This window comes from Plecotus auritus, assembly GCF_963455305.1.
Source record: "Plecotus auritus genome assembly, chromosome: 1".
Classification (NCBI taxonomy): Eukaryota; Metazoa; Chordata; class Mammalia; order Chiroptera; family Vespertilionidae; genus Plecotus; species Plecotus auritus.
Window position 1 is genome coordinate 191,071,963 of NC_137770.1, and position 20,407 is coordinate 191,092,369.

General features: G+C 44.5%; 1 protein-coding gene across 1 annotated transcript in view; it reads right to left on the reverse strand.

Annotated features, from left to right (window-relative positions):
• CDS1 (CDP-diacylglycerol synthase 1) overlaps positions 1-5,192 on the reverse strand; it is a 67,696-nt gene extending 62,504 nt beyond the window's left edge. The window contains exon 1 of the mRNA XM_080648551.1: positions 4,552-5,192. Coding sequence (XP_080504677.1) covers positions 4,552-4,668 — 117 coding nt within the window. The 5' untranslated portion in view covers positions 4,669-5,192. The remainder of the gene's footprint in view (positions 1-4,551) is intronic.
• Between the last annotated feature and the right edge of the window lie 15,215 nt (positions 5,193-20,407).

The following is a 20,407-nucleotide window of genomic DNA, read 5'->3' on the forward strand; positions in this document are numbered from 1 at the left end:
TCCTTGACCTGGAATTCCGGACCAAAATCATTCCCAGTGCTTTTCATATTTTCAGCTATTAAATGAGGGATATTCCTAACATGTAGAATTGTTATGAGGAACAAATAAAGTAAGATGTAAAAGTATACTCTATGAACTCTAAATCACTACAAGCATCAACTATTACGACTATTACTGCTACTGAGTTAAGAACTAGTTGCCTCTTGGTCACTTCATATTACACTCCCTAAATAACACTCCCTGATAGATGCATTCTAGTTCCAGCTTGGCCACTTGCTGTAAGTCATCTTGGGCAATAACCACCACATTCTAAAGCAAGTTTATTATTTTTAAACATATAGGGTTGGGCTACACTGTTTCTAAGATCCCTTGCAGCTCTATGGTTCTGAGACCTCACTTTATTGAGAAAATTGAAAACATCAAATACTTTGATCTTCTGCTTTTCAAAATGTTTCTGCATCCACCCTCCATGCCTTCATTCCTTTCCTTGGATATCCCAATCATCTATATTCTCCACACCATGTCTGCTTTCTTTTCTCTATGGCTTGCCCATCCTTGTCAGCATCTTCACCACTCTTGACTTCTTTCATACAAATGCCTATCTTCCCTCCTATGAAAAAGGAAATTTTCACTTGATCCTCCAGTCCTTTTTATTTATTTTTATTTTTTAAAAATTTTTTATTGATTTTTTACAGAGAGAAAGGGAGAGGGATAGAGAGTTAGAAACATCGATAAGAGAGAAACATCGATCAGCTGCCTCCTGCACATCTCCTGGGGAATGTGCCCGCAACCAAGGTACATGCCCTTGACCGGAATCAAACCTGGGACCCCTCAGTCCGCAGGCTGATGCTCTATTCACTGAGCCAAACCGGTCAGGGCCTCCAGTCCTTTTTAGCCACTATTCTGCATTCCCCTTTGCTGAAACTTCCTGACAATAACTACCAGTATTTCACCTCTCACATTCCTCAACTTAGAACCTGGCTTCTACTAAGATCTTTGCTGAACTCAGTGTTCTATGCCTCACCCTCATTCTTAAATACTATTGATGACATCCTCTACGCAACCTTCCTCCCCTGCTCCGAGGACCTCATAATCTTGGTTCCTTCCCTACATTTTCAACCCTGCTCTAAACATGGGCACCTCCCAGGGCTCTGTCTTCAACTATCCCACTCAAAAGTTGACATTTCTAGAGCGTTGACCCCATAAGCCAAGGTTGTGGGTCTGATCCCCAGTCAGAGCACATACAGGAATAAATGAATGCATAGATAAGTGGGACAACAGATCAATGTTTCTCTCTCTCTTGCTCTCTCTCTCTCTCTCTCTCTCTCTCTCTCTCAGTGAGACAAAAGATTGATGTTTCTCTCTCTCTCTCTAAATTCCCCTCTCTCTTAAAAAATCAATTTAAAAAAAAGTTGACATCTCCACATCTGACCTTTCATCTCAGTTTCCACCACCACCTTAAACCACCTCTCAATTTTAGAGAATGACACACCCTGTCCAATCCAACTCACCCTTGCCTACCAAACTGCCCAATAATTTTTGCTTCTTTCCTAAAAGACTCTTAAGGCGTGGATTGTGTCTCCTGGCAGGCTCTTCTTTAATTAGTCTTACTTTGATTGCCCTAGTCAAGGTCCTATCTGCATGCATCCTCTCTCCCAACCTCCATTCCCCCACCCCTACCAGACTCACTCCAAGCCCTCATCATTTCATATCTATAGCACTTGCAATACCCAACTCTCTGGTTTCTTCGTGGCAGGCCTCTCCCCTTTCAACACTTTCTCCAGACGGCTGCACGGCTGCACTGCTGCTGAGTGATACGCTAATGCCTTTGTAAACACTTTTCAGTCACTTTCCAGGGTCCATGGACTAAAGCCTAACCTCCACAAGACTCAAGCTCCCGACCTCCAAACCCCACCTCCCAAGAATGCACAGCATATGCTCCAGGATTACCAAACTAATTTCAGGGCCCTGGGCCAAGAATACTGGTTCAAGAAACAGCTCCACATGCCCTTTGCCTACCTCGCCCTAGAATGTCCTTCCCCAACACTTGTCCACCTGGTGAGTCCCCAGGCACCTTTCAATTCCAAACTCAACCCTCACCTCCTTTCAAAAGCTTTTCCTGCTGTCTCCATGTAGAGTCTATGAACCTTGATCATTCTTCTAGTAAATCTAACTCATATAAGTCTCCTGGGGGAGGGGGGGCGGGAGTCCTTGAAGGGGTGGTCTTGTCATCTCTCAAATATTTATTCAGCATTTAACATAGAAAACATTCCCTTGCAGGTAAGAAGCACTTTTCATCTGTTAATTCCCCTAAGCACAGAGCCTCTCTCAGCTTAAGTCTCCCGGTCCTGAACAATGACAATGTCATGTTAATAACACCATTATAAAAAGACTACAAAATGGCATGGGAGTGTACTATAATTGCAGAATATTAGACACCTCCTCCACTGCTTTCATGAATTCCCCAAGTGTTTTGCCTTTACGCAACTTGAACAGGGAAGGCACTTAAAGTGCTTAAATGGTCCAAATATTAACCAGCCTCCGATGTGCAAACTGATTTTAAAATAGCCCTTGACCTGGAAATACAGGTCCATTCAAATATACACCCTGATAAGAAAGCACAGAGGATAGAGTTCAATGTCTCAAAGCCTGCCAAGACAAGAGTTCCTTGTGATGAACGCTAAAGGTATAGCAATGTTCTAGACACAATGTGCCAGTGCTCATCCTTGTCTAAGAAATCTTAGGAGGTTACACATGGCAATGTCCACTCTCAGAAAACAAAATACAGCTGGGTCTGTGTTAATGAAAACCTACAGTGTGGCTTTTATAAATAAATAAATAATAAATAAATAAATACCCAGCAAGTTAACCTAGTCACAGAGACATCAGTTCTAATGAGTCAAATCAAACCCTAGAAATAGTTGCCATTTCAAATGTATTAGGGTGTTAAGAAACTAAATTAATTCCGAAGTTATTTTATGCATGGCTTCCTGAACATGTTTTCTCTTATTAAAAGCGTGTTAGCATCTCCTAGTTAAGGAAGTCCACACAGGGGGAGCTGGTATTTCCTTGGTTCTAGCCAGAGCTGAAGCACAACAAATCCCAACCTAATTAATTCTATTTTTGGTCTAGTTTCCAAGGCAGTTTTCACAAAGACTATTCTCACGGCCCACTGTTTCTAGCTTTGCAACATCAACCTTCAGAAGCTGGCAACTGTTATAGTTTGTGTAATTCCTTGACATGTATGTTCTATGACAGGCTCTCATTTGATTCTATGGACTATCAAAGGTAGGAAAAAAAAATAAAGGCGATGTCATCTCACTGATTCAAAAGCGTCATTCCTGAAATCACTGTTGAATTAATCATTCCATGATATCATGTGGTATGTTCTTACCAGGGCTCTGTAACTTGGGTTACGTCAAGTTCATCAACATCAGGTTCCAGGTGGAACCCTCCCCAAATCAGAATTGTCAGTGAGTCTCAGTAACAGTACAACCCAGAGGAAAGGGAATCGGGAAACAGGTTCTAGTTCCAAAGGCCACTGCCTTGACCTTGGCGAATACACTTCACTCTGTAATTCAAACTGCAACACCTGCTTCCAAAAAAGAATGATTCTAGGAAAAGTTTGTGTTTTGAGCTTCTGAAATAAAATGAGATTTTATTAACAGAAGGTTTTATAAAACAATTTATTCTCTGGCCTGATTACCTAAACCACCAGACTAAAGGATAATAACATCGCATTTGTTTGTCTCCCCCCCCCCCCCAAAAAAAAAAAAAATTCCTACCTGCACCACTGTATTTATGAATAAACTAAACTTTGACTCTTTTTCTACCGTTAAATAAAATAGTGGTATTACATCTACTTATTCTTCAATGTGAAGCAGGGTAATCCATAGAAATGGGAGCTAAAAATCCTCAAGAAGCAGCCCATCAGGCCACATGAAATCTACTAGTAGGAGAACTACACTGCCTGCTGTGGACTCAAAGGAAACAGAAGGATTCAATTGTGTCACGTGTATGTTACTCTGAAACCTCCAAAATCTACTACCCTGTAAAAGGACAGAGGAACCGAAAGTGCTGATGGGGGAGCACGAGAAGCCAAGCCTTGAGCGTCAGGATCCAATGACAGGTTAGAGCCGAAGGTGTTTGTCTTAAGTTTAGTCCTCACTAACTTTGCTCCTCTACCGAGAGGAGGTGTGAGGTGGCGGCTACGAGAAAACTAGGGCGCCTGCAGGTTCCGTCCAGATTCTAGCATGGGCCCCGGACCCCAGGGAAGGGCGGTGACTGGAATAGGAAGAAACTAAATTGTAGTCAAGTTGAATCACCCAGCAGCGGCCACGGTCATCCTGGGAAACGCACCACCACTGGGGGCCGGGGTTCCGGACCCCACCCTAGCAAGAAGGCAATAATCCAGGCCGAGGGGAAGGCGCAGCGGGCAGCCCGCAGCGGGCAGCCCATCCTGCCTTCCGTGGGCCCCACCCGGCTCCCAGTGGCCCGCCCAAACCAGGACCCAGGCGGGCGTGGGTGTGCGCCTCTCGCGGCTCCACTTACTTTGTCACTGGTGCTCTCGGCTTCGTGGTCGCCGCCGGCCGCCACTCCCTCGGGGGGTGGCGGCGCCACTGCTCCCCCAGGGCCGGGGCACACTCCCCGGTGCCTCAGCTCCAACATCTCCCGCTCTCGCGCGGCCGCGGCGGCCTCCTGCGCCACAAAACCCGAACTGCGCGCAGGGTCTCGCTGGCTGGCCTCCCTTCACCCCACAGCCCCGCACTCAACGTCCAGCAGAGCCGCGGTCACTAACACGCCCCCACCATGGAGGCGCGGCCACCGCGCCAGGTCACCCCCAAAACGGCATCAACGAGCGAGCGCTCGAGGCCGCCTGCAGCGAGCGCGGCGCCGGGGACTGGCTCGGGGCGTGCGGGGCAGGCTCAGGGCGCCCGACCCGAGCAGAGAAGGCGGAGTCGCGGCGGAGCGCGGCCGCTGGTTGCCAGGTGCGCGTCTCCACGCAGAGGCCCAGGTGGGAAGAGAAGGGGCGGGAGGGAAAAGGAAGCGTGACCCGATTTAGAGCTTCGCAGGACGCCCGCAGCCTGGGTCCGGCCACTCCCCGCCCCACCTCCGGACTCGGCCGGTCCCAGTCCCCCTACACCTTTCCCCGGGTTCCTGCCTCCCGCACCAGGTCACGCGCCGCAGGCCCCGCCCCGCCCCGCCCCTCTGTGCTGCACTGCGGTTCCCACTGCCCCGCCTCCCCGCCGAGGAGTGACGTCATGAGCCTCCCCAGGCTCCGCCCGGTCTCTGCGCGCTCACAGGTGGGGGCAGTGAGAAAAGGTGCGAGCTGGGCGGGCAGGAGAAGAGAGAGATGTAGGAGGAGGAGCCCTGCGCTGGGAAGTGAGGGGTGAGAACTTGTAGACTTGTCACCGAACTCCTGCTAAGACGGGAAGACGCCTGGCAGCTATTGACAGCACTCAGAAGTAGCCCTTCAAACGACTCCCCCGCCGCATCGGCTTGACGGCAGCGTGTCAGAGGTCCAGAGGCGTCGAGAAACAGGAACTTGTCTGGCAGGATGGACTCGTTGACTTGGAGGCATTCTAGGCCAGGGTCATCACCTGGAAAATAAGAGATGTGTTTGCCTCCCTGGGTGTCTCCGGATGGTTGGCCAGTTTCAGGCATAAACCCAAGCTCTGTCTCTGATAAGCTTGAGTGCTAAACCTCACGAAATTCACTGCCTGCGGTCCCAAAAGAGAATCCAGCCCCTGTGATACCGTGGGGTGCAGTTGCCAACCAGCTAATCTCTGGACAGTCATGGACCTTGGGCTGCTAAAGCTGGAACAGGCAGGGCCCAAGATCCGCCTTAATTCTATTCCAAATCCTGTTAGAAGGTGATTAGTTTTCTTGACATGTATCCACCACCTGGTCATTAGAGAGGAGCTGACGAATGGTAAGAATAAGAAAGGAGAAAAGTAAATCAATAATACAAATTTCTCCAAGTCATTACTGACACATTGAAAATATGTACTTCTTTTTGAAAATTTATAACAAGCAAAAACAAAAAGTCAAAGTAGGATACATTAAAAAGCAAAGCACATGGACGTCATTTTATTTCCCCAAACAAATCTTAAAGCTCTAGGTTCAGATTGAGTTGCCACATTTTCAAAAGGATATAGAGAAAGGGGTCAGTCTAATGGGAAGAGTAACAAAAATGCTAATGAAAATAGTTCCTTTAAGCGATGGACTTGGCATGGGTTTTCTTAAGGAACAGAAGACTGTGGAATTAGTAGGTTAATCAGTTGTTCTCCATTTTTTTCTGAGGGACCAGAAATTAATGACTACCTCATTGTCAAGAACATAAGTTTGAAGAGGCTACTGAAGATAGTAGCGGAATTTCCATCTCTGGCTCCCTCACCCCAGCCAGCAAAAAGGGCAGGTATTAGAAGTGTTCCGCTGCTCCATTCTAAACTTCGTGGAAGTTAAGTCTGAATCCTAGTTCCACCAATGACACTAATTGGCTGTATGGCCTTAGACAAGTCATTAAGCCTCAATGTCCCCAGCTACAAAATGGAAAGTGAGGAGGATGGCCTCTCTGGACCCTTTACAGAACACACATGATTGCAGCAAAAGCCTCACTTTATCAGAAACCAGCCCTTCCTTTCCCCCATGCCTCAAGAAAAGGAGACCTAGCATAGCAAGGTGCCAGAATGGTTTCCTTGTCTTCTTCCCCAAGCCAACCCAGTAGCTCCTTTGACTTGTTTTTTGTTTACTATAATGGAAAAAAAGATAGTGGGAGAAGTAGCAGAAGGGAACGAGAGAGGACTTAAGTGCATGACAGAAGAAACAGTCTGACTATTCCCTGACTCCGGAAAAGTGGGACCAGAGCAGAGACTGCCAAATTGGAGTGCTTTACTACTTTATCTCACCTTACCTTAGGCTCTGCCTACTTCCTGTATTCCAGCTGAGATAGTAATTTCTTTCTGTCTTCTCCATTATAGTTATTGTCACTCATTAAATGATTATACTGAGTCTAGACAGCAGGTACCACAGTTTATTCATCTTCACAGGCCAAGCCCTTGCCATGGTGCCAGCCCCAACTTCATATGGTCAACTCATGAAGAAGTGAATGGGGAAAAAAAGGATAAATGGCAGAGGTATAGCATAACCAGGGAAAGATATATTTGTGATTTTAAAATTAAAAGGTCTGTATTAGACTTAGGTACTCATTGTCTTCATTTTTTACTTTATGTGAAAGATTGGTTGATTTTAATATGCATTAAAAAGAAGTTCTAGTAATGATTTGCACATTTTCCTTAAGATGTATTATGATATAGTCAATGACACCAGCCTTACTGTGTTCTCAGACTTTTTCAATGTCTTTTTCATTTTCATCTTTCTTTTTCTTTATTTGGGGAACTTACATTCTTTTTTTTGTGTTTTGTTTTGTTTTAGATATATTTTATTGATTTTTTACAGAGAGGAAGGGAGAAAGATAGAGAGTTAGAAACATCGATGAGAGAGAAACATCGATGAGAGAGAAACATCGATCAGCTGCCTCCTGCACATTCCCTACTGGGTATGTGCCCGCAACCAAGGTACATGCCCTTGACTGGAATCGAAACTGGGACCCTTGAGTCCGCAGGCTGATGCTCTATCCACTGAGCCAAACCAGTTAGAGCGGGAACTTACATTCTTGAAGTTTATTACATTTATCTTCAGTGATACCAAATCTGGCATGTAATGGTTTCTAAGACCTCACCTATTAGTTTTACAAGCATGCAATCTGCTAACTCCAGGCTCATGCAGGGACTAGTCACTTAGGAGACACCTGGCCAATACTTATTGGTTGATTTGTAGATTTTCTATTTTAGTGATAGTGCAATAATTTATAACTCCTTGCAAGAGATTTTCTAGAGGGGAAAGAAGGAGAGTGCTAACATTATTATTTTTATGTTTTTTCTTTTAGTTTGATTTTTTTTAACCTTGTCTTTTGCCCAAAGATGGGATGATCTTGCTTGAAGTATGAAATGGAGAGACCCGTTATCATTCTCTTCTCTGAGTACCTTCACAATGTTCCCAAACTGATAAACATCCCCGTCTTGTGTGGGAATTTGAGCTGCTTTCCACACCTGAGTCTCAAGGGCGCCTGACAGGAATGTCCCCAAGCTTGCCAGGGTAAAAAGACATCTTCCTCCGCCAAGCGTTTCCTGTTGCTTGACCCACGTTGTAGATTTTTGTTGCTTGACATATCTTTAGTTGTTGCTCTTAGTTCAGTTTGTAGGTCGGAGGTAGGAATTTCTGACTTAGGCCTACCAGAAACACATTTTGTGGGAAATTTTTGAAGAACAATTTATGTTTACATTATCTTTAATGAACTTGCAAGAAAACAATAGTATACCATCAAGTATTATAGTAACCAAATCTCAGAGGAGTGGCGCGGTGGTGTAGTTAGAAGCACAGGTTCCAGTCCAAGCTCTGCCATCTTCTAGCTGTGACCCAATTTACTTACAGAACATTTCATCACACACAGCTGAAGCTACATCCTAACAAAGTTTATGGGATAACGCTTTACATAACACTTTGCAAAGCACTTTCACACCCATTGCTTTATTTATTCTACTTAGCAACCTACGAGGTAGGCAGGAAAAATATCATTATTTCCATATTGCAAAGAAAAGAATCGAAGCTTCAGTATGTAAACTGCCCAGGTTTGCAGAGGAAATTTTCCTGATTCAGATTCTGGCAGGTCTACTATGCACTGCATGTAGTTAGTAGCAAAAACAAGTAACTTCCTACAGGGCACAACTTGTGATAACAGCTAAGCACAGGAATTCTGGAGCCAACCTGAGTTCAAGTCCCCGCTCTGCCACCTACTGGCCGGTGCCATCAGTCAAATAAATTAACTGTTCTGTGCCTTAGTGTCCTGTGTATAAAATGAGGAATTCTTATGCAGAGTGATGTTAATATACAAAAATGCTTAGAACAGTGCCTGGTCATAGTGATACACCATGCTAGTGTTACAATTAATACCATTTACATTATTGAAAGCTGCGTTTCTTAAGAGAACAATATTCAGCTCCTACACTCACTGAAGCTGCAACACCCCACAACACTTTGAAGAAAAAAGGATATTCTGACATTGCTTTGAAATGATGAGATGGGGTAGGGCAACTTTGCAAAGAAGTACAAAGAAATCATCAGCCAATCCAATTAATTAATTGTTGCTAGCAATAGTAAGACAAATGAAATTGACATATCCTATTATTAACTGGAGTCAATTTCTACCGTGTATCTTATATATGGTATGATAACTACAGACTTCCTTTCATTTCTAGCTTCTCCACTGAATCATAGTAACTCTTAGCATAATATATTTTGGTGATTTAATTCCTTTGTAAAATAAGCAGTTTATTCCTTCAATAACTTTATAAATTATGTTCTAAAATAATGACTGTATGTGTGCTTTTGGCACTGAATGGTTCAACTGTTTTGTTAATGTTGGATATGGCTGGATTTATGTCTTTTGGAGGTGGTCATTTTAGAGAAGTGGAAGGGATTGGAAACTGTCCTTAGAAGGGCTGAACTGCTATTTACCTTAAATTATATCAATTATCTCTGTTTAACAAATTGCTGAAATCCAGAGGTATCAGTCAAGGTTCTTAGATGCAAGTCTGGCTGACTTAGGCAGACAAGGTATTTATTCAAGAGCTGATAAGAAGCTCATAGAACTCTTGGGAAAGCGTAGAACCCAGCAGAGAAAACTGATAGAAACAACAGATGCCAAGCAGCAGCCAGGACTACAGTCAAAGTCAACCTCAAACCAGCCAACTGAGGCCACCAATGCTGGACCCACAGGACAGGCCACCACAGCTTGCCATCACTGTGGGAACACCAGCCACTGCGTGCCACAGTTGCCATTGCAGACCCTTTTCCATTGAGGTTTTTCTTCGCAAACTCATTTGCTTATTCTTTAACAATGGGGGTGGTTTCCTTATAAAATACAATACAGCCATAGACATCTCATTGTGAAAAAAAAGCCTTACTGGTCAGAGAAATAAAAGCTATAGTTCATGTCTATGTTGGAAGACATAGTAAATATCATATTTCTTCTAAGATACCATTTGTATTTACATTTTAGCCTCTCTGAAATCATGGTGTGTCTTACAGTTGATGTGATAAGAAACAGTGTCTTATTTTAATTGGCCATTTTATTTTTCTTAGTAGTACATACCATAATGGTGCATTTATTTATTTATTTATTTACTTATTTATTTATTGTTAATCCTCACTCAAGAATATTTTTCTATTGATTTTTAGAAAGAGCAGAAAGGAGGTGAAAAGTCAGAGAGGAACATCGATGAGAGAGACACATCAATGGATTGCCTCCCACACGCACCCCGACCAGGGCTGGGGATCAAGCCTGCAACCTGTATGGGCCCTTGACCAGAATCAAACCCGGGACCTTTCAGTCTGCAGGCCGACGCTCTATCCACTAAGTCAAACTGGCAAGGGCACAGTGCATTTTTTAAAATGATGGTTTAATTGAGTCAGTGAAATATAGCACTTTAAGGATTGACTGTTGTTGGTTAGGAAGATCACGTGTCTTGGATTTTCCCAGATGGTCCCAGTTATATGTATTATTTTTTTCTTCTCAGTAAAGGGATTAGTGGCCTCTCTAGTAAATATATAGGGGTGGGCAAAAGTAGGATTACACTTGTTAGTACACGAAACTGTTTATTCTTGAATTATTATAATCATAACCTGCATGTCTTTTTTCATACAAACAACTGTAAACCTACTTTTGCCCATCCTTGTGTAACTATGTATGCAAGAGGCAGCTGATCATGGAGCAAAGGTGTAATGGCCACATGACAAGAAGGTAGCTTAAGACCAAAAAACTATAGAATATAACACAATTATTATAGGGTAATTTACTTACAGGGTGTAGGGTCAGAGCAGACAGACAACCCAGAAATCTGTGCAGATTATTCTTCACTAAGGGACCCTATTACAATACCTTTTCAATAGGATAACTCAAGTATAATGATTGCCATGACAAAGGGACAAAGAATACAGTACACACCAGGGGCCATACCTCCTGGTGGTCTTGTGATAGATGATTGCTTATAATTGATACTATCACCAGTTTAATATTTGTATCGGTTGTCATGCCACTTGGCCATTATTATACAAAAATGTTTCTGACTGTATTGCATAATTGACCTATCTTAGGCCTGCCAGAAGCTAAGGGACATAGAAAATCATGCTTGCTAAGGAGGGTAAAGTTGGTCAAAGGTCACAGCATGAAAACTGAAAGATGGGCCCTGGCTGTTTTGGCTCAGTGGATAGAGTGTTGGCCTGTGGACTGAAGGGTCCCTGGTTCGATTCCGGTCAAGGGCACATGCCTGGGTTGCGGGCTCAATCCCCAGTAGGGGACGTGCAAGAGGCAGCTGATCAATGATTCTCTCTCATCATTGATGTTTCTCTCTCTCCCTCTCCCTTCCTCTCTGAAATCAATAAAAACATATTTTTTAAAAAACTGAAAGAAATCAGGACACATATTTTAACAGATTTAGTTGATTTGCTCCCCAAATAAATATAAATATCCCAAATTATTACAGAGGTTAAGCTCATCCATCCTGTTAACAACTAAATGTATGCCTTGATCATTTTGTATCTTACACATTTCTCTGTGTTTAACTGAGATGGATGGATGTGTGGAAGTGGAAAGGGACTGTTGTCTTCACTGTGGCCTCCAGGCTGTTGGGAGGAGCCCAGAACAGGAACCGTACTGGAGCATCTCTGGGTGGGCCAGGAGTGGTTGCTAACCTAAGAAGCTTAAGAAAGACCTAACACTTCAGTGTGTGTTTTTGTTTTTGTCAACAAACCTGGCTATAGCAACATACCACTCAGACTGTAAATACTGTACTGTTGTGTTTAGGGAACAAGTGCCAAAATGACTTACAAACTGGGTTTTGCCAAGTTATTTCTGGTATATTCAAGGAGGAGATTACTGGTGCCTTGAAAAGGCGAAACTTTGCATTATCTCTTGTTAAGAGATTGCATGGATAGTATCAATCTGCATGAATGTGAATAAAGAAATTACTCAAACTATCAAATCATTGAAAAGTGGTTCACAAGTGTTTCAAAACACCAAGAAAACAGATGATTGCTGACAGACCAGTGTCAGGAAAAACTGACAACATTTTGGAAATGAGCAAAAGAGATTCCTGGCTGTCCTTGCAGGGTGTGCTGGGCACTCCCCTAACAGTACAGCTGGTGATTATCTGACACTGTAGAGGGATGCGCCCTTTGATTGTTGTCTTCATCAGCTCAGGCTGCCATAACAAAAATACCATGGACTGGGTAGCTTAGAATTACAGAAATATATTTCTCACAGTCCTGGAGGCTGAAAGTCCAAGATCAGGGAGCCTGTGTGGCCAAGTTCCTGTGAGGACCCTCTCTCGGGTCGTAGACGGCTGACTTCTCCTTGTGTCCTCACTTGGCAGAGGACACAGAGGGGAGACAAACTCTCTCATGGCTCTAAGGTCAGTAATCCCACTCCTGATGGCTCCATCCTCATGCATGACCTCATCTAATCCTAAGTACCTTCCAAAGGCCCCGCCTCCTAATACCATCACTTTTTTTTTTTTTTTTTTTTTTGTTAATTCTCACCGGAGGATATTTTTCCATTGATTTTTAGAGAGAGTGGGAGGGAGGAAGAAAGAGAGAGAAACATTGATGTGAGAGAGACACATCAATTGGTTGCCTTCTGTACTTGCCTCAACCAGGGCTGGGGATTGAACCTGCAACCCAGGTATGTGCCCTTGACCAGGAATCGAACCATGACCCTTTGTTTTGAGGGTCGATGCTCTAACCACTGAGAACCACTGGCCAGGTCAATACCATCACATTTTATTTATTTATTTATTCTTAATCTTCATCCTAGGATTGATTTTTAAAGTGTGGAAGGGAGAGGAAATGAGAGAGAGAGAGAGAGAGAGAGAGAGAGAGAGAGAGAGAGAGAGAGAGAGAGAAACATATTGTGAAAGAGATGTATCAATTAGTTTCTTTTTGCACTGAGACCAGGGATTAAGCCTGCAACCGAGGTACATCCCCTCGAATGGAATTGAACCCGAGACCCTTCAGTCCTCTGGCCAACACTCTATCCACTTAGCCAAATTGGCTAAGGCCCATCACATTTTAGGGGTAGGGTTTCAGCATATGAATTTGGGGGGAACACAAACATTCAGTCTATAGCAATTGTCTTCTGATCAATTAGGCTATTTTACAACTTCAGGGATGAAAGTTAATTTGTGGAAGACTGATACAATGTAAGTGAATTTTGTTTGATAGAGAATAGAAATCATTTTAAGTCAAAATTCCATGCAAACTAATTTTAATATCTTTCTGGCTCCCTCATTAACGAATGCATTTAATAAAATCTTGGACATATGTTCACTTTATATATGTATGAGATTCATGAATTTTAGAAATTATACTTTAATAGCCATGTCTGTTTTCATTCAAGAGATGTTTATGTACTGACATAACAAATATTAATTGAGTACCTACAATGTCAGAACACTGTGCTAGGCACTTCATGAGATTCAGAAATAAGAACCAACTGAAATTCCCATATGTGGATTTGTTATTTTATCTGTGTACACACACACACACACACACACTTAATTACAAATGACATATGAATATGCACTCAAAGTTTAAAAGTTAAATAAAACAGTATTATCTAGAGTACATCTACACTAATAAAAGAGAAACATGCAAATTGACCGTCCCTCCGCTACGCCCACCAGCCAATCAGGAGTGAGTATGCAAATTAACCCAACAAAGATGGTGACGGCCATGGAGCTGGAGCGAGCAGGAGGCTTAGGTTGGCCCTGGAGACAGAGGAAGCCAAGCTTCCAGCCTTCCCTGGCCTCTGCTCAAGGAGTGGCTGGGGGCCTGGGTCGCCGGGGGGCGTGGCCAGCCTGAAAATGACCCTCAGCCCCTTACCCAGGATGGCCATACCCCCATGGAGTAAGAGTCCCCACTGGGGGGCATGGCCAGCCTGCTAACAGCCATCAGCCCCTCACCCAGGCTGGCCACACACCCCAGTGGGGACCCCCACCCTGAAGGGGGTGTGGCCAGCTTGTGAACAGCCCTCAGCCCCTCACCCAGGATGGCCAGGCACCCCAGCAGGACCCCCCACCCTGAAGGGGCTGTGGCCAGCCTGAAAATGGCCCTCAACCCCTCACCCAGGCTGGCCAGGCACCCCAGCAGGACCCCCCACCCTGAAGGGGCTGTGGCCAGCCTGAAAATGGCCCTCAACCCCTCACCCAGGCTGGCCAGGCACCCCAGCAGGACCCCCCACCCTGAAGGGGGTGTGGCCAGCCTGAAAATAGCCCTCAGCCCTTACCCAGGCTAGCCATGCCCCCCTGGGGTGAGGGTCCCTGCTGGGGGGCATGGCCAGCCTGCAAACAGCCATCAGCCCCTCACCTAGACTGGCCAGGCACCCCTGCGGGACCCCCCACCCTGAAGGGGCTGTGGCCAGCTTGAAAACAGCCCTCAGCCTCTCACCCAGGCTGGCCATGCCCCCCCCAGCAGGGACCCTCACCACATGGGGGTGTGGCCATCCTGCAAACCACCACAGGCCCCTCACCCAGGCTGCCCCACGCCCCAAGGGAACCCCTACCCTAATCCAGGACACCCTTCAGGGCAAACCAGCCAGCTCCCACCCATGCACTGGGCCTCTATCTATACTAATAAAAGGGTAGTATGCTAATTAGACTGGGAGAACTTCCAGAAAACCTTCTGGATGTTCTTCTGGACAAAGCCATGGTGGCGGGGCCGAGGCAGAGACAGTTAGAGGCCAAGAGGGGAGGGCAGTTGTGGGTGATCAGGCCGGTGGGGGGCGGGCACAGGGGGTGATCAGGCTGGTGGGGGGGACAGTTGGGGGTGAGCAGACCAGCAGGGGGGCCAGTTGAGGGTGAGCAGGCCAGCAGGCAGAGTGGTTGGGGGCCATCAGGCAGGCAGACAGGTGCCCCGGCCCGCGGGGCAACAACGAGGGCACGCAGGAACCACCTAAGAGAATGAAACAAACAAGGAACGCGAAGAACGGAGGCAAGACAAGGTTCTGATCAAGCCTCGTTTTTTTATTCGAGTGTTGCGGTATATAAGCACTCAGGAGGGGAGGGGTAGGATAAGGAGTTGCCATGGGATGATTGGTTGGGGACTGGGTATCTGTCATAGCTGATTGGTTATTCTGATGTGGGAGGTTCTTCTGGCCCTTGGCGCGCGCGGGCTTCTTTGGCATGCTCGGGCTTTCTTTGTTCTTGCTTAGTCAGGAAGTAGGGCTGACCAGGAAGTAAGACCGAATTCTGCTTTTATGGCTCCCGGCAGACAGGTTGAGCGGTTAGGAGCCAGCAGTCCTGGATTGCGAGAGGGATGTCTGACTGCCGGTTTAGGCCCATTCCCTGTAAACTGGCAGTAGGACATCCTTAGAGGGGTCCCAGATTGGAGAGGGTGCAGGCCGGGCTGAGGGACACCCCCCCCCCCCGCAAGAATTTCATGCACTGGGCCACTAGTAGTAATATAAAATCTTTTTTTCTCCTCTTGGAAACATACTAATTTCCCTTGAAATAACTACTGTTAACTGTTTTCTAGACTTCTTTCAGATTTTTCTATGCCCTTATATATGTACTAGAGGCCCAGTGCACAGATTCGTGCATGGGTAGGGTCCCTCAGCCTGGCCTATGCCCTTTCCCAATCTGAGCTGCCACTGCTGCCATGGGAGAGGCTCCCACTGCCGCAGCTGCACTTGCCAGCTGTGAGCCTGGCTTCTGGCTGAGCAGCGCTCCCACTGTGGGAGTGCACTGGCCACCAGGGGTCAGCTCCTGCATTGAGTGTCTGCCCCCTGGTGGTCAGTGTGCGTAATAGCGACTGGTCGACCTGTCGTTCTGGTTGTTCCGGTCTTTTGGTCGTAATGGTCGCTTAGGCTTTTATATATATATAGATGTAGGGCACATATATACATGCTATGTAACATTGTATAACATACTTTTTATGTAATAAGATGTCAAGATGAGGAATGAGACTTGAGCTGAAAATGAGGATTAATTGGAAGCCAGTATATTGAAGGATTGACTTTATCCTGTCATACCTCCTCCTCATCCTTGTGCACAGAATGCTTGGCAACAGTGGTTACAATGAAAGTTTATGGCTTATTATGAGCAGAATGTAGGGTGGCCAGATTTAGCAAATAAGAATATACAGACACCCAGTTACATTTGAATTTCAAATAAACAACAAATAATATTTTTAGAATATGTCCCAAGCAATATTTGGAACATACTTACACTGAAAATAAATAGTCACTGTTTATCTGAAATTGAAATGTAACTAGGAGTCCTGTATTTTATCTGGCGACTGTACCAGACTGAATTCAGATCATCTTTTGTTCTGATTTGGCAATTCAAATGAATTCAACTCAGTAACTCGATGGCAAAAAAATGAGAAATGGTACAAAATGTTGCCTCTGAGAATCTGTCCTATTTGGGTAAATACCCAGAAGAGGGATTGCTGGGTCAGATGGAGACTCTATTTTCAATTTTTTGAGGAACTGCCATACTGTTTTCCATAGTGGCTGTACCAGTTTACGTTCCCAACAGCAGTGAATGAGGTTTGCTTGAATCTGTCCCATTTGAACTCACCTGAATATATTTATAAGCCAGACTTCCTGAGTCTGATACTATGGGCAACAGGAGGCAGGGTGCCCACATTCCCCACAGAATGGAGCATGAAACTGTAGCTAATACTGAAGGAAATTTTGTTTGTACTATAATTTGAGCCTAGGTGGCTCATGGCTATCTGGTTCCACACTGAATCTGAGCATTCACTAGCTAAACCTCTACCCAATTGAAAATTAGTGTCAATTCAGTGATTTTCAAGTGTATCAAGTGTATATAAATCAAATAAGTAACTATTTAAAGTCCCCCTAAAGCTTCTCCTTTTTAGTTTTAAATGTCTGATTTATGTCTTGAGGTAGCCTAATTGTCTACTGGGTTACCCCCTTTCTATAGTACCCTACTAACTTCAGGCCCTTTTTCTTATCTATAAAAGGCTTGGTGCATGAAATTTGTGCAGTGGTTGGGGGGGGGGGTAGTGTCCCTCAGCCCAGCCTGCACCCTCTCCAATCTGGGACCCCTTGGGGGATGTCCGACTGCCAGTTTAGGCCTGATCCCTGCCGGCAGTCGGACATCCCTCTCACAATCTGGGACTGCTGGCTCCTAACCACTTGCCTGCCAGCCTGATCACCCCCTAACTGCTCCCCTGCCAGCTGAATTGTCCCCAACTGCCCTCCCCTGCCAGCCTGATAGCTTCCCACTGCCCTCCCCTGCTGGCCCGATCGCCCTCAACTGCCCTCCTCTGCTGGCCCAGTCGCCCCCAACTGCCCTTCCTTGCTGGCCTGGTCATCCCCAACTGCCCTCCCCTGCTGGCCTGGTCGCCCCCAACGGCCCTCCCCTGCAGGACTAGTCCCCCCTAACTGCCCTCCCCTGCCGGCCTGATCTCACCCTCAACTGCCCTCCTCTGCCAGTCTGATGGCCCCCAACTGCCCTCCCCTGCTGGCCTGATCGCTCCCAATGGCCCTCCCCTGCCAGCTTGATCGCCCCCAACTGCCCTCCCCTGCCGGCCTGATCGTCTGCAACTGCCCTCCCCTGCTGGCCATTTTGTGGTGGCCATCTTGTGATGATGTGGGGGCAGCCATCTTGTGATGACATGAGGGTGTCGTACGAGGGCCACCTAGGCTTTTATTAGTATAGATATCTAATCAGAAACAAATGTGGTTGCAATGTAGATAGATAGAATACTATGTGCTGATGTGTGATATTCCTAATTTAGGCATCTTTTTAAAAAATATGTATTTTTATTGATTTCAGAGAGGAAGGAAGAGGGAGAGAGAGATAGAAACATCAATGATGAGAGAGAATCATTAATTGGCTGCCTCCTGCATGCTCCACACAGGGGGATCGAGCCCACAACCGAGGCATGTGCCCTGACCAGGAATCGAACCGTGACTTCCTGGTTCATAGACCAACGCTCCACCATTGAGCCATGCCGGCCCAGCTAATTTAGGCATCTTTTACTCTGATCAAAGTAATATCTTTATACATTTTGACAGTAAAAAGTACTTATTGTATGTCAGCACCATGGAATTGCCATAAAGTTTATACCTAAAACAGGAATAGGTTCTTGGTCATTCATTTATTGAGCCCACAAATATTTACTTTGAGTTTGATTGGAGATACAGCTGTGAAGAATGGTAGCTAATCCCTGTGTCAACCACTGTTCCAAGTGCTTTACATGTCAGTCATCTAACTCTCACAGCACTCTTATGAGAAGATACTTCAGTAATCATCCCCCATTTTACATCTGGACATGCAAAGAGAGGTTGAATAACTCACTCATGGTCACATTCCTAAAAAGTGTTAGTGGCAGGATGGAACTCCGGCAGTTTATAGTGGTAAAGCCACCTCTCTTATCAGTGAACAAAACAGGCACGGTCCCTGCTCTTGAGGAGCTTACGATATTCTCAGATGCTACTTCCTTCACCTTATATGCGATGTGCAAAACCCAACACTGATTAACAAAAAGCAGACATACCCACTAACTTTCAAAGCATGCGAATATATAATTGCAAGAGTTTATTTTTCATCTTATTATGGAGAAGTAATATTTTTATAAAACAGATGTTGGTCATAATACTCAGCAATTATAGTCTAGTCTAATGTGCTTACATTTGATCATGCATATTTGCAAAATATGAGTGAAAATCTGAAAAGACATTTGGAATACAAATCAATTTGAGCTTTTTATGAAAAACTTCTTAGGGTTGCAGAACCTTTGCAAAAAAATAAAAAACATTTCACAAATACCTGTGAGTTAAAAGCTTAGGGTAATTTAGTAAATCATAGCTTACCACCTACTCTTTTGTTGTCCATGCTAAGAATTCTTAGAATTCAGATTTCCCTTTTCAGAAGCCAATCAGTCCTACTTAACCCTGAACTCGTGGACTCGATATCTGTCTGGATGTGCCACCCAGCATAACTCCCTGGCTATTTGTCTGCACAGAATAGTTCACTTCACCCCTTTCAGAATAACCATCTTAGTCAGATTCCCTTGTACATTTTGTATAAAGACCTTTGAAAGTAGCTTTCCTGTTTTTATTCACAAGTAATATTTAGGCTTTGTCCCATTCCATTTACTTTTTTAAAATAAAATATTTTCTATTTCATATTAAATCCAACATGGTTCTTTAATTTGTTTTTATCTTATATTTTCTAATAAATCTTTATTGTTCAGATTATTACATATGTTCCTCTTTTTTTCCCCCATAGCTCCCCTCCACCTGATTCCCCACCCCACCCCATGCCCTTACCCCCCACCACTGTCCTCATCCATAGGTGTAAGATTTTTGTCCAATCTCTTCCCGCATCCCTCACACCCCCTTTCCCCCGAGAATTGTCAGTCCACTCCCTTTCTATACCCCTGATTCTATTATATTCATCAGTCCATTCTGTTCATCAGATTTTTTTATTCACTTGATTTTTAGTTTCACTTGTTGGTAGGTATGTGTTTGTTGTCATTTTGTTGTTCATAATTTTTATGTTTACCTTTTTCTTCTTCTTCCTCTTCTTAAAGAATACCCTTCAGCATTTCATATAATCCTGGTTTGGTGGTGATGAACTCCTCTGTGAAGCTCTTTATCTGACCTTCAATTCTAAATGATAGCTTTGCTGGGTAGAGTAATCTTGGTTGTAGGTTCTTGCTGTTCATCACTTTGAATATTTCTTGCGACTCCCTTCTGGCCTGCATAGTTTCTGTTGAGAAATCAGCTGACAGTCATATGGGTACTCCCTTGTAGGTAACTAACTGTTTTTCTCTTGCTGCTTTCAAGATTCTCTCTTTGTCTTTTGCCCTTGGCATTTTAATTATGATGTGTCCTGGTGTGGTCCTCTTTGGATTCCTCTTGTTTGGGGTTCTCTGTGCTTCCTGGACTTGTAAGTCTATTTCTTTCACCAGGTAGGGAAAGTTTTCTGTCATTATTTCTTCTAATAGGTTTTCAATATTTTGCTCTCTCTCTTCTTCTGGAAACCCAATAATTTGGATGTTGGTACACTTAAAGTTGTCCCAGAGGCTCCTTACACTATCTTCATATTTTTGGATTCTTTTTTCTTTTTGTTTTTCTGGTTGGGTGTTTTTTGTTTCCTCATGTTTCAAATCTTTGGTTTGATTATTGGGGTCCTTTGATCTACTGTTGAATTTCTGTATATTCTTTATTTTAGACAGTGTATGCTTAATTTCTGACTTGTTCTTTTCCATTTTTTTTTTTTTTGGCATTCTCATTACGATCTTTAAAGGTCTC